A 15406-nucleotide genomic window follows, 5' to 3' on the forward strand; every position below is an offset into this window, starting at 1 on the left:
AGAAGAACAAAAGCTAGATGTAGAGAATCTAGCTCAAACTGATTATCATAATTTTGACATTCTCAAATTTGAGATGATGATAATAGCTATCTCCTACATAGCTAGAAATACAACTGGTAACCGTGAAGCATGCAGGCTTGATGTTCTCATCATATTTTTTTACAAGAGTGAGTAAATTCTGAAATAATTATACTGTATTATAGAGGCTCTGTCAACATTTGAAAGGACATTAATTTATGTTAATAATGAAAAATGCACTTCAAAGATTCTCTTATTTTTTTATTCATTTGATTAAGAATGATTAGTTGAGAAATATTTTTGTTGTCCCTACTCTTGGTTCTTCCATGAATAGCTTGTATGTTGGTAGGTGCATAGTAGGTGTTGCATATTGAATATTGTGAACAATTGATCACAGATTTTAATAGCATTTTGCCTTTGATAAACACTTTCTTTGCTCTTTAGAGATTTTTCTGTGCAAACATTGAAGAACCAATCATAGAAATTCACATACATGTGCATATACATATAAATAAACTTTATTTAATTTTGTTGTTCCCAAAGGTTAAAACAAACAAGGAACAAAATTAAAATTATTTTCTTTGGGATGATTTATGTCTTAATTTTTACCTGCCCTATAATTAGACATTTTGAACTCTAAATGTTTTTTAAGATAAAATTATTGCCCAAGTAAACTTCAGAAATTACATCATTAACCCAGAGACCTTTATAAGCCTAAAACAACATTATTGGTACAAGTGCTCATACATACACATACAAATAAATAAAGAGGAAAGTCTAAAATGATTTGAAAATGATTTATTGTTGGCCACCCCTGTAGTTAGAGATTCAAGTATTATTATATTACTGTAGTGGAATAGGGGAGGACAGAAAGTTGCTGTGGGCTAAAGGTAAATTATGATCTATTGCAAAGGAGGAAGGAAATGTACTAAGGAAAGAAGAAGGAGTTGGGAGTTAGCCATGTATTTTCTGAAGTATTGCTTCAGATAATGTCTTGAAAATTTCTTTGCCTTGACCCTTGCTGGAAAAGGCCAGAGTAAACTGGGAGACAGACTACCTTTTTAAATCTTTGACAGTAAAGGAGTAGCATACTGGCATCGGAGGATCCAGATGGATGCTGTGGACTCTAACAGAAACCAAGGTACCTAGAGACACAAGCTACCCTTCAATTTTGCATAGCAATCTTCTGTGGAATCCACCCAATTTTAGAGTTTGAAAAGATCATTTAATTCACCTTGGTTCAGAACAATCTGAGATAATTTTGACTTTGTACTCTACTAACACTATTTGTAAAGTGAGCTGAAGTCTTCAGATTAGAAATTCAGTATGAATAGCTATCTGTTTTTATTTAGAATAAGAAATAGGTGGTAAAATTACATACTCAAAGCACAGAGTATTGAGGGTCTATTATATGATAAGGTCCAAACCACATGTTTCATGAATATTATTTTATTTAATCCTCCTAAAACCTTATGGGGGAAGGCCTTTCTACTTCTGCTTTATAACTGAGGAAACTGAAGCCCACTGTTGAGTTTATTACCCAAAGGAACATGGTTAGAATATGGCAATATTGTAATTCAGTTGTAAGTCTAACACCAATTCCTGTGTTTTTTTGTATCATGCCATTCTCAATCCTGGATTACTTTTATTGCTGCCATTGGACAGATTAAAAAACAACAACAACAACTAAAAAATGAAGGCATTGGTGCTTATTGAGTCTGAAACTTACTTTTGCAGGCTATTTGTTCACAGGATTCTTTGGCTGAGTAATACCACATTTGTATTAACTATTTGAATGTCTGAAGGCACATTTTCCTCCCACTGCTTTAGGTTCACTACCAGAAGTAATTGTCACTCATCTTCGAGCAGCTGCCTCTGCCCGTGACACAGTGTTGGCTCTAGAAGATGCTGTGGACTGGCACTCTGGGGATGAAGTTGTCATCATCAGTGGAATGGGTGTGGAAGGTGCCAAACCCATGGAAGAGATTGTCGTTGTGGAAACTGTGCACAATGCAGACCTCTATCTGAGATCACCCTTGAGGTACTGAGTGACAGCTTGGGTCCATTTAGATGGAAGAAGATGAGGTCTTAACTGTGCTGGTGTCTGGACATTTTTTTTTTTTTTGTCTTTCAATGATGTATTTTTCACTAAACAATATTAGGTGTTTTGACAAGAAAAATTACAAAGCATGCGCTGTTTTGAAGATTTATATTTCTTAAATAAGTTTTTCTTGTAAAACTCTAGAACTCGCATGTTAGGTGATCAGAGCAATATCATCATAGTTTCCTAATTTTCACTTACTTGTGCGAATAGTTCACTCTTTTGTATTTGAGTTTCTAAAGAAATAGACCGCCAAATAGGGTATTATATGAATCTAGTAGCTTACTATTCCTGTTAAGATTCAGAGTGGTGTCTACAGATGTGTCTTTTTCTTTCTTTCTTTTTTTTGAAAGATATTCTCACAACTTCACAGAGAATTGGCTAGCTGGAGAGCACCATATTCTAAAGGCCACAGTGGCCCTGCTCAGCAGGAGGATTATCATACGAGGAAATCTCACCAGTGAGAGGACAAAGTTCCTTGCTTCATGCCAGGAGGCTAACACTTCAGAAGGTAGAGAAGTATTTTGTTGGGAGTTTCAACGAGTGATAAAGAATGTTCTTACTATCGAATGATATGTGGCAGTGCTGACTTCTTTCAAAATAGAATAAAACCTTAACCTTTGCATGTGCATAATATTCTGTAGTTTTCAGAATGCTCTTGATAAATTGTCATTTCATTTCTTGCCCTCGACAACCTTGTGAAAGAGATAGACAACATTATCCACTTGAGTAATGAACTGTTTCTTTTGGAAAAGAAAATGTTAAATAATTAAATCTGGAGAGTTGAATTAAATTTTGAGGGTTGAGGTTATATTGTAGTCTTAACTCTGATTCCAAGCACTTTCTAAAATTCTCAGGAAAACTGTTCAATGCCCAAGTCGTGAATGCAGGCAGCACATTCTTACTGATTAGGCTTGTTGGCCTCTTCTGTCACCTCCACCTCCACTTTTGGAGTTTGTTTTCTGAGTGATAACCACATACTTTAAGTAAGTGGTTAAAAAGTCAATTTATCTTCTAGAAGAATAACAGGCACTGGATCACACTGATGTGCCTATTAAACATCTATTTCAGGGATGGCTAGTTTAGTAGGTTATGTTTTGGTTTCTCAGGCTGTAGATTACGAGGCTTTCACATGTTGTGAAGATACCATTTGTCAACTTTGGTTCAGGATGGTGTGGGTGTCAAGGATGACTCCCAGGCATGAGCCCTGGATGGATGATGAGGCTATTTATTGAGATGGGAACAGGAACAGATTTTGGGGTGGGAGGGTGGAAGTTGTGAGTTTAATTTTGTTCATGTCGAGACTGAGATGCCAGGCCAGCATCACAGTTGAGATATCTGGTAGTGTCCAGAGCCTGAAAGAAATGTCAGATGGAGTTAAAGATTTGAGTCACATCTACATATAGACACATGTGGCTATAACGTTAGGATGTGGTCGGGAGAGAGGGACATGGACCCTACCCCCCACCACCTCAGTCTTAGCTCACCAATGTGTCATTCTGTAAAATGTTTGGATGCAGTGGGTTAGAATCCGTTGACTACCAACTTTAATAATTCTGCTGAATTGAGATCTGAATTCTTTTCAAAACACTGTAGGATTTCTCATACAGGTATTCTCAGATCAAATTGTACAAAACATTGCATTTGATCATCTTGCAAGTGAGACCATGCATCTGGGTTTAGGTCATGATAAAGCTGTTAGCTTCTAATGGGAAAAAAAATCCCTGATTTCAGCACAACTCTTTAACATTACTACAAAATTCTCAAAGTAAAACAGAATTCATAGCTTCACTAAAAACATATGTCACTCACCTCTTCTTTCTGTGGGACTGACATCTGGGAATGAGGCAGCTAAACGCAATAATATGAGCCCTGACCATTTAAATATTTTAGGGACCACTAACACCATCAAAATTGTGATAAATCACAAGCATATAAAACAGCTCTTCATTTACCTCTTATATATTCATTCTCTTGGTGCTAACGAGTGACGGTACTTTGTAATTTACTATGGATTATTTACTGTGGATTGGTACATCGTTTTGTATTAGTAGCACTTCTTCTTTGGTTTGTTAACATGGACAATAAAGAATCAATTCAGGAGATGGTTTTTTAGTTCACCCCACCACCACATGCCATATGTCAATAGAAAGAGTCCTGGATCCTGAGGTTACCACACTTTGTAACAATGCTATCTGTGTGTACTATGTCCATGCAATTTGCTGTCCTCTCTGTCCTCTCTGGGACGGAGGTATTGGTGCAGGGGCTAGAGCCCTTGGCTATTTCTGCAGTGGATTAATTAATAATCAAAAAAGGAGAATCAAGGTAAAATAAGATTATTAAGTGAAATGGGCAATAATGCTTTGGAAGATAGGCCTATGTGTGTCACACTGCATTCTGTATTTCAGGTAATTTGCAGCACTGTTTGTACTCCAAGAGTGAGAAGATGCTGGGATCCAGGGACCTGGGGGCCAGAGTCATCATTCAGTCCTTCCCAGAGGAGTCCAGCCGGGTACAGTTGCAGGGAGTGCAGTTCCAGAACTTGGGGCAAGCTTTCCATAAGCATCTGAGCTCCCTAACTCTGGTGGGAGCTATGAGAGGTAATGGGGTCCAGGTCTATGATTCCTCATTTTCATTTCTTATCCTGTGTTCAAGGCACTACATGCCAAAGGTAATGATAGCTGATATGTGAATGTGGGGGGTCAGAGATGGATAATTATACTCTAGATCTATGTTTCTCAAACTTTAGTATGCCTAAAAAAATCCCTTGAGGAGCTTATTAAAATTCAGCATTATGGATCCTATCAAGACAAATTCTGGTCTAAGGTGGCCCTAGGAATCTGAATTTTTCATAAGTAAGCCTTAGGATTCTGGAACAAGTGTTCCAAGGAATATACTTTGAGGAACATGACTATAGGTACAACAGATATGGAGTGAACCACACGATCCACATTGTAAATCTGCAATTACAGGCAAATTGACATTGAATAGTGTAAATCATCAACACTATGGCAGTCCAGCACAGCAGGGAGCAATTCCCTGTGAAGTTGTACTAACTTAGAGGAATCCTCTTCCTAGAAAAATAGGGGAGAATGGGCTGAGAACCAGGCGCTTTTCCTGGGAATGTAGAGCAGGCAGAGTGTGCAGATCTTGGCCAGAGCTGAAGAGATAGAAAGGGAGCAGGAAAAATCAAATGAAGGTGGGAATCACAAAGTGAAAAACAAGATTAGAATCAGAAAAGAAGAATATTGTCACATGTACTGATGAAGGTTCTGAAATCAAAAGTGGAGCATCCAGGACAAAAGCCCAGTGCCAGAAGCTGACATGCAGAGAGTCAGAGAATTAGAGTACAGATGCTAAGTAATGAGGACAGAAGCTTCACTTCTGAGTTGTCCTTCTGACCCCTCAGCACCTCCAAGATCCATACATTCAAGCTTTGCCTTCCTTGGAAAGGGAGGTGCTCTAGGGGTGGTGCCTGACAAAGAACATTAGGATATGTTGAGGGCTTCAGGTGGGCCTTAAAAATGCTAGTATTAAATAAAAATAAAAATAAAAATGCTAGGATTTCAACAGGCAATGACAGAGTAATCTTTAAGGTCATTGAAGGCAGAATCCTGGCTAACCAATAGCAGCATTTTTTTTCTAATTTCAAATCAACTTGGACGTTAAGAATGTCTATTTATTCTAATGTTCTAATTTATTCTAATTATCTCTTCTACCTTATTTATTTATTTTTGACATTCACTTAGGGGTATGATTCCTAACATGGCTATTTCCCTAGTACATCTGAACAAATGATCAGTATCTTTGTGCCCTTCTCTCTCTCTCTCTTTTTTTTGGTCTTCTGGTGCTTATAAGGATGCAGAATATTTGATGTGGGGGCCAGCTCCAATATAAATAAGGATAGATAGCAGTCACATATGTGTTATCAATTGCACATAATTAAAACCCCCTTTGCTAAAAAATTTACTTAATCTGCCTTCTGTAACCTCTGCTTCAGAGTAGTTGCACATGTATCTATTTTTATTTATTAGGTTTTATTTGAAAACTAGAGGCCCGGTGCATGAATTCGTGCATGGGTGGGGTCCCTTGGGGTGACCTGTGGGGATCAGGCCCCAGCTCGTGCCTCCAGGCTCACAGACCCAGCTTGCGCCCCCAGCCTCTCAGCCCTGCCTGGCACCCTGCCTTGGCATGGTGCCTCCCCCTCACCTGCTTCACCATCCCGCCGCGGTCCTGCTCTCCTCAGGGCTCATCAGGGCCGGCAGCACCTCCATTACCGCCTGTTGCCAGCACCAGGTCGCTGATGCCTGCCATGTTCTGCGCTGCCCCCTGGTGGTCAGCACACGTCATAGCGAGCAGTCAAACTCCTGGTCTAACTCCCGAGGGGACAATTTGCATATTAGGCTTTTATTATATAGGCTAAGTTCAGTTATTAAAAAATGTTTGAAAAACCACTAAGTTAATACATTATTCCCTGTAGATCTCTCTTAAAATGCAAGTGTTTGTCCGAGGAAGGGACATCATATTAATCAGAGGTTATAAACTTTTGGCATGCTTGCCAAATATCTTTTATTGTTTCATGCCCCAAAGGCCCTCATGACCCAGTGGGCAATTGCCCCCAGCCACTAGAGTTAGAAGGTGCTGGAATTCTTGCATGCTTGCTACTTTTAAAGGTTTACCAACCCCCAAATTTTACCCATAATAGCTCTATAAACACATTAGTACTTATTGGTTGTTTAGCTGTAGCGATACTATGGTAATTTAGAGTCAGGGAAAGTCTGCAGGAGTAGAGTTTTCTGCATAAGTGGATAGGATGGGTTAACTTTCGGTGAGTGATGTGAGAACATCTAGTACCAGGGGAGCTGAGCTCAAAGGGAAGGTGGAGACCATCCACCTATGGAGACATTATAGTTGAGAATTTTCTGGGTAGTCCCAATTTAAAAGTCAAATTATTCCATTAACCAAAGTAATTTTTCTAATTGGCTAGCTAACCTTTACTCTAAACATTTGACATTGATATGTCTCTCACTACCTAGAAATAATAAAAAACTAATTTTTACAGGATTTATAATTTATTTATCCAAATGGTATATTTTTACTATTTTAATGTGAGTTTCCTCCATCAGACAGTGAAAAATTTATTATTATTTTTTAAATATATTTTTATTGATTTCAGAGAGGAAGGGAGAGGGGAAGAGAGACCAAAACATTAATGATGAGAAGGAATCATTGATTGGCTGCCTCCTACACGCCCCACACTGGGGATGGAGCCCACAACTGGGAATTGAACTGGGACCTCCCGGTTCATAGGTCGACCCTAAATCACTTTACTGAATTTATTTAGTTTTACTCATCTTTATATCTCCAGCAAAATGCACAATTCCTGAAATATATAATGTTTATTCATTGTTGAGCCAGTTCACATAAGTTGATTTAGGGGCCATAAAATATACCCATGGAGCCATTGTGATGAGTTTCCTAAATGCCATTTCATTTTACCCTAGTTAGGGTACCTCCCCTTCAGCTTCAGAAACCAGCCATATGCAACTGTCAGAGTTGTGATCCTCACGTCAACCTCTGGCTTTGCTGATGTCAATTTATAATTGTGTACACATGAAAATTATATAATGTTATTTACCAATGTTATCCATATAAATTTAATTTTTTTTAAAGAGACTTTCTGGCAATCTTAGGCCAACAAGTTAATTATTATTGCCCAGCAAGTTAAAAGTATTACTTCATAGCTTAAGAAATAATGACTACATCTCTTTATGCAGATGCAATTTTGAAAGATCAGGGTTGGTCCATAACAGTAGTCTTCACATGGCCCTTAACTTCTCTTTAGCTGCTGTCCACCATCTTGTGAGGAGAGTAACTACCAAAGATGATGGCCAGTGGAAATCTTGACAGCCATGCTCTCTTTTGTGGTTTGACCATACTGTCTTCTTTCTCAGATGTTTCTCCTTTCTAACATTTGACCCTTGGACTTTACCCTGCTTATCCTTGTAGAATTGCCCATTTTTAAAATTTGATTTCTAATTCCAAATCCTCATTTCCCCAGTTTCATCATTGTGGGAGAATGTTCTTAGTTATATTATAGCTTGCTTTGGAGATGATCTCCAAAGAGATCGAAATCTGGGGAGCCGTTCAGATTCCCTTCTAATTGTTACCTTACTCTTTGCTACTCAGATTCCTACGTACAGGGCTGCACCGTGTGGGGCTCCTTCAGCCGAGGCCTCAGCATGTCCGGGACCTTGGGCCTGAAGGTGGATAGTAATGTGTTCTACGATATTTTAGGCCATGCACTGCTGGTGGGTAAGTGTTACATTTGGTATTTTTGAGTAAGACACACAGTATTTCAAAAGGCATTATCCCAAAGTTTGAATTTCTAATTTATAAAAACTTTTAGCCTTTGCTCATTAGAAATAAGCCATAGTTAAATGTCTAAAAAGTCATAGTTAAAATTTCTAAATTTAATTATTAGTGATGGGCTAACTAAGCTTTACCAATAGAAAACATATCATTTAAAGGTGATATTTTAGTACAGGTTAGTAATTATACAATGGGCAGTTTTAAGATTTACTGTCAGCAATTTTCACAATAAATTCAAATAAATATGTCATATAAATATGTTTTTGTAGCATCTCATGGAATGTCAAGTCTGGTTGATGGACAAGGAGTTAAAAATCTTGAATTCTGTTCTTAGTTGCTCCTGTGATTTGCTGAAAAAGCCCACGTTTCAAAACCTTCTAACTGGTCAACTATATCCATTTTTTTTCCTTAAATTTATTCCCCTTGCAGAACACAGAATTATGGTTTAAAATTTCAAATTGCATTATATCATTTCTCTCCTTAAAACCATTTAAGAGTTTCTTATTGCCATTAGAATACAATCCAAAATCCTTAACCTAGCTTAAAGGACTCCCTCCCCAATTTTGCCTCTTGTCTTGACCTTTTTCTCTCTCTACTTTAGCTACACTGATCTATTTTATTCTAATTCTTTCCAAAGAAGCTTCCCCCTTCTATTCATATGACATTCTTTTTTGCAAGGTTCTGTGTTTAAGTTTTTTTAGCACCCATCATTATTGATTGATTAAAATTACATATCATGTTTCAAATAATCAAATTAATGTCTGTTTTACCATCATATTTCATGTGAATACTGTTTCCTTAGCATTTAGCACATTAACTGTGCGTAAATAGCTATATTTGTTGAAATAAATGAATGAATTAATGAACAAAGAATCTTTGGTTACATCAGAATAAAAAAGAAAATCGAGGTTTTCACTGAAAGTAAAATTAGAACTGTATTTGCTAAATAGTGCTTTATATTTAAATTAATTCTGTAATACCATTAGTGGGAAAATGTGCATGTTTCATTTAAGAGCAATCTGTTAAAGACAAAAGCTAAAAAGGGTCCAATCCTGAGAGGGAAACTAGTGAGAAAATGTGGATCATATAAACTTGCTTTAAAACATATCCAAACTCTAAAAGGCAAAGAGCTTTGGACAAAAAAAGTGACCAGGTGCAGGAAAATCTTTTAATTGAAAAAGGACAGCTACAGGCCAGTCAGACCAACAGATGGAGGATTAATTTTGCTTATCCTTATTTTTATCCATGTAAGGGAAAACTTTGCTGAAACTTGTAGCAAAAATTCAGGAAGGAACCCTAACAATATTATCTTAGGAGAAAACAAATATATGGATTAGACATTAACTAGGCAAGGAAGAAAACCTGCAGGAGGAATTTTACATTTAGTGCTTGATATTGTGAATTGGCTGCTCTTGATATCTATTGTAGTGTAGGTGAAGGAATTAGAATATTTGTGGATTAGTGCCTTATAGATAAAGTACTCAATTCATGCAAAACCAGTTTGGAGATCCAGACTCATAAATGACATGGAAGCCCAGATACCTAAAGAGCTAGAAAAGAGGGGGTCTGTGAGGCTGGGTATCTTTGGGCCTTTTTTCTATTGATGCCACTCGAGTGGTTAATCTACTTCTTTCTGTAGCATAGTCCATGCTTTTATTTTGTTCTATTCCAGATCTTTGTGGTTTGGGTGTGAGGGTCCCAGCTCACACCTGTCTGGTACTCTCCAGCCTGTTTCTCCAGGATATTTCAGATCTTCCAGGGAAAGGGAGGGGCATGTAGATAGCTGGTGGCCCATTTGAACAGCTAGAGATGGGTCTGGAGCGGACACAAAGGGATGTGGCATTTAACTGTGGAGACAATCACTTAGACTATGGCTAAGAAGTAAAATAGTAGGTCTTTGTTCTTTTTAAAATTTAAAGTGAACTTCTGATCCATGATACTCTAGAACAGTGGTCGGCAAACTGCAGCTCGCGAGTCACATGCTGCTCTTTGGCTTCTTGAGTGTAGCTCTTCCACAAAATGCCACGTGCGGGCGCGCAAGTACAGTGCGATTGAAACTTTGTGGCCCATGCGCAGAAGTCGGTTTTCGGCTCTCAAAAGAAATTTCAATCGTTGTACTGTTGATATTTGGCTCTGTTGACTAATGAATTTGCCGACCACTGCTCTAGAACTAAAAAGTCCATATAATCTGTGTCTCTTTGGTTCATAGATAAAAACACAAAAACAAAATCAAAACAAGCCACACCCCAAAGAAGAAGTAGTATTACACTGTCCCTCTTTTTCCTGGCTGGCCTGACATGTACTGAGGTAATATGATCTTTTGTCCCCAGGTACACACATGGAGACAAGATACATCCCTTGGGAGGCTATTCTTGGAAGAAAAAATGGTAAATATGCAAAGTGATTTAAAATCTATTACAATCCATTTAAGTTGTCAGATATTTTATAGACAGGCCTGATAGAAGAATGCTAGATAGCTTAAATTCATTGAATATAATAAATGTTTTGTATCTATATATAAAAGCCTAAGTGACTGGCTGACCGGCCAACCAGTAGCTATGATGTACACTGACCACGAGAGGGCAAATGCTGAATGCAGGAGCTGCCAAGCTGCGGTGACTTGGCAGCTGTGGTTCTCTGGTGACGCACCCGGAACCAGAAAGGAGGGAGCCCGATTCTGGGATGTGTCACCTGAGAACTGCCCTTTCACAATCTGGGACCCCTCGGGGGGATGTCGGAGAGCCAGTTTTGGCCCAATCCCTGCAGGCCAGGCCAAGGGATCCCACCAGTGCACAAATCTGTGCACTGGGCCTCTAGTATATATAAATGAGTATATGTACATATATCTGTATTAAGTGAATTATAATGTGTACTAATAGAAATATGAGTGTTGGGTTATATAACTTTTAATTATGTTTCTGAGTTGCAGTGCTTTAATTTATCTTTTCTTAAATTAGACAGGTCAGAACAAGGAAATATAGTAAGAAACAATGTGATCATCAGTGTTTCTGGTGCTGAGGGACTCTCCAGTCCTGAAATGTTAACACCATCTGGTGTCTATATCCGCAACCCCACCAATGTTGTAGAGGTAAGTTGTTTGCAGTTGCGTCATCAGTGGTATGGTGTAAAATGTTTACTTGCTGCATATTGGTATTCAGGAACTATGATTTTGTGTTAAGCAAGTGCTTTAGGATAACTGTAATCATTTCTCAGAGTTCCTATGAATGCTATCAGTTCCTATCAATATCTATATGGATCAAGCAAAGTAGATGCTGATTCTTTTCTGGTTACTTAAATAAATACCAACATATCTTCCTGAGCTATACGCTGGGGTGCCGCTTTTTGTCTCAATTCCAGTATTAATTACCTATTTAATCTTTACTATCTTACTAAACTCATATGGTCATATTATTGCCCTTTAAGAATGTTCAAAACTGAGGGTCAGTGAACTCAGGAGGTGTAGAAGGCATGTCAGATTCCAGGATGAATGAAGTGTACTCTGATGGACAAGATTTTTTATCCAATTATTTAGTACAACTTATTACTTTTTATTGATAAATTTCTCTGAACATGTTAAGAAATTAAATTTTCTAGTACAGTTTAACCAAGAGTCTATGAATGAAGAATTGTGTCAGAGTAGTGGGAAGGACATTTAGTTTCCCCGTTTCCAATGATTTTATCCCATGGGTATCCCACTCTTCCAGGACACACCTCTGCGCCTCTACTGTATCGTCACAATTATGCCAGGTTTCTGAGGAACTGAGAGATGAATGTCTCTGTCTCTCTCTGATCGTCTGTTTTCAATTACTTTAAGCTGAATAACCCCTAAAAAAAGTCATGGTTACCTCCACAACCCTCCTCCAGACTCTTAATTACATTTTTTCCCTAAGCACAGCACTTACACACCATTTTGGGTACCTAATGGGGGCAGCTAATATGCCGGTGAGAAAGGACACAGAACTGCATGGGTTGAAGGAAAGCAAACTTTAGACCCAAAGCAATTAGAGCAGCATTTAACTTGTTGGTGATTACAGGTCCAGTTGTGCAGCTATGCCAGCAAGCTTTGGAGCCTAAAGAACTACATTTCTGCAGACTTTCTTGGGTAGCAGCATCTTTTTTTTTTTTTTAACTGCATTAAAATATCTAGAGGTAAAGACTCTCAGGGTTTCCCAGTTCACCTTCTTGGATAAACTGGAATGTATCCAAATCCTATATTGGATGCCAGGGGTTCTGTCCATTTGACTTTGCTTCATTGGGTAGTATGTTGTCTCCTGGGCAGGTGTCTTGACCACTAGTCAACCCCAAGAAGAACTGAACTGGCTGTAGGTCTATAGGTGCAGAGAGCTAGAGGGCCATCTAAGAAGCTGATAGGTCCCCTGAGTGTTTGCAGTCTGCCCTGTGAAACAATGCTCAGTCAGCAATAGAAAAACGTAGGCAAAACAAGTTGTTAGTTCTCCATTAAATGACTTTCATTTCCATTCCTTTCCTTTCTTTTTCTTATGTCCACTTTACAAAAGTTAAAACAGTATAATGCACATATTTTGAGAATGAGGTTTCAGTTTAAGCCGGTAGTGTAGATTGATTAAGTATAGTCATCAGGTGTGTTCCTGACATTTTCTTCAATGCCTTAAAATTCTGTAGTTCTCTTTTCATTAGCTTATTAGCTTCTAGACCCCAACACAAAGTTTGAAACACAATAGTTCCTCAATACAAATGAATTAAATAGTGAATGAATGAATGAATGAATATAGGAATAATTACATAATCAAAGAGTGAGGGGGGAAGAAAGAGGAAAGTAAGGAATAGATTCCAAGATCCCGCAATCATTTTGATGTCTGAAAAATAAGACGTTTAATCTGTGGCAACTTTTATACCCTGTGGGACTCATCTCTCAGTGTTAAATGCTGCACAGTCCACTTCAATTTCTCAGCTGTGCCACTGGTATTCTGTTATGCTGTCTCTTTTGTATTCTATGGTCTGGAATGAGCTATTACCAAGGATTTAGTTGATAACTGACATACATGGCAACACCTAAAAATTATGAACTTCTGTTGACCTTTTGGGCCAATGAAGGTCATTGTAGTTATTGAGCAAACAGTAAGTTAGTGTTTACCAAGTGTGCCCTATGTGGAAAATACAGAGAGTACATTAAAATATATTTTAGAAATACACCTTTATTCCAAAGGGATAATAATAGGCTACCATAACAGTACAATGTGGGGTGTGTGTGTCTGTGTGTGTGTGTGTGTGTGTGTGTGTGTGTGTGTGATATGTGGAACAGCAAGAGATGTGGTAAAACAATACTACCTTCTTCCATGGTTGTTCTGATATTCAAGATGCATTCCTTGTTCTGAGGAACTGTTGTATGGGTGGTGAGTTGATGTTCCTTTATGTGAGGGGATTAGAGTCACACTGACCCTTAAGAGAATGAAGTCAAGCCTTATGTGTGCTTAGAGTTATTTTACCCCTCCGCCTGTATTATTTTTCAGTTTTCTTAAAGTCTGGCAAAGTATTTTTTTAAAGCCAGGTATTACTGTCATTAATTAGGGTTTTTCCATTTTAAACTTCCAATTCTGAAATAATTTTATATTCAGAAAAAGGTGCAAAAATACAACACAGCATTCCTGCATGACTGTCACCTAGTTTGCCCCCAATGATAATGTAACCGTGACCATTACCATAGACCAATGGCAAAATCAAGAAATTGACATTGGGACAATACTATCAACTAAACTAAAGCCCTTGTTGAGATTTGAAGAGATGAACCTATTCCTGATGCCTGGGCAACCAACCCTGAAAGCCTGAACTCTCTCCCACATAACTGAGTCTGACTTTGAAATATCTGGCCTGGTGGGCAGGCAGTGAACAAACAAAGTTAATTCTTAAGTCTCTGCAATAGGTTTGTGGTTGGATATTACTCCCAGAATCTAGGAACAAACACATAGCCACAGCACACAGAATTTTCTTTGATGCCCAAGCAATCACCTTTACAGTTGACTCCCCTACAACCCTGTGTGGTGCAAGGGAATTTCAAGTGTGATATTCCTTTTTAGTTCTCATAGCCACAAGTGGTCTCCCTGCTTCCCTGCCCAGGCTGCAGCTACACGAAATCCAGGGAGAAGCAAAACCTGAGCTGTGTGCTTTCTTGCTAGTGAGACTCAAGCGTGATATTCCTGAGTCTCCTGGGGACTTGTGATATTCCTCTGTACACTCCTTAGACGGGCCTTTTTTGTGCTTTCCAGAAATGGTTTGGTGATGGTTTCACATGCCTCACCTGTAGCTCTTGGAGCACTCCGTTTCCAGCTGCCTTCCCTTGACAGCTCCAGCATCTGCATCTTCTACTCCTTCTAGGGATTTCTTGTTATCTGCCCAGAGGCTCTAGCTCTGCGGTCAACCTCAGGCTAGAGAGGGCCTGCTTACCTCCAGAGCTCCAAGTACCCATGCTTATGGCGGTGTTGGAAATTTCCTATGACCAGACTCTTGTTTAGGATACCCCACAGGAAAACCCTGAAAACAAACCCTTTGGAAACACCCATTTAATTTGAGGGGAATTTGTTCTGGTTTGTGAATCAATTTTGTAAGGAATTCTGTATTTAAAGGCCCAGTTTCAGTTCTCTCGCTCTCCCCACTCAATAGCTAATGTATATTTAAGAGCTGCCTGAAGGGTTAACTCACTTTTTTTTCTAGTAACTATAGATACACACCTCAAGGAGCTGTCTTACTTGAGCAGTTAATTTCTCTCTGGAATTTCTCTTGCTTGAATGTCCATAATACAGTGACTTCCGCAAAAAATTGATTTCCACACAAAATTCCCTGCTTGCCTTAAACTCTTCCCCACAAGCCGCCGGCTGCCTGCATAAATATGTGGATTTCCTCATGAATCATTTGTAGCATAGCCAATTGCAATGGAGAGTG

At 38.6% G+C, this 15406-nt stretch overlaps 1 protein-coding gene across 1 annotated transcript in view; it reads left to right on the top strand.

Moving 5' to 3' along the window:
- PKHD1 (PKHD1 ciliary IPT domain containing fibrocystin/polyductin) overlaps positions 1 to 15406 on the top strand; it is a gene marked incomplete at its 3' end in the record, with an annotated part of 394211 nt that overhangs the window by 158777 nt on the left and 220028 nt on the right. Inside the window, exons 37-42 of the mRNA XM_079780770.1 lie at positions 1849 to 2059; positions 2473 to 2630; positions 4528 to 4719; positions 8309 to 8434; positions 10822 to 10878; positions 11449 to 11579. Of these exons, the coding sequence (XP_079636896.1) occupies positions 1849 to 2059; positions 2473 to 2630; positions 4528 to 4719; positions 8309 to 8434; positions 10822 to 10878; positions 11449 to 11579 (875 nt within the window). The remainder of the gene's footprint in view (positions 1 to 1848; positions 2060 to 2472; positions 2631 to 4527; positions 4720 to 8308; positions 8435 to 10821; positions 10879 to 11448; positions 11580 to 15406) is intronic.

The sequence above is a fragment of the Cnephaeus nilssonii genome, assembly GCF_951640355.1.
Source record: "Cnephaeus nilssonii genome assembly, chromosome: 9".
NCBI classification, from domain to species: domain Eukaryota; kingdom Metazoa; phylum Chordata; class Mammalia; order Chiroptera; family Vespertilionidae; genus Cnephaeus; species Cnephaeus nilssonii.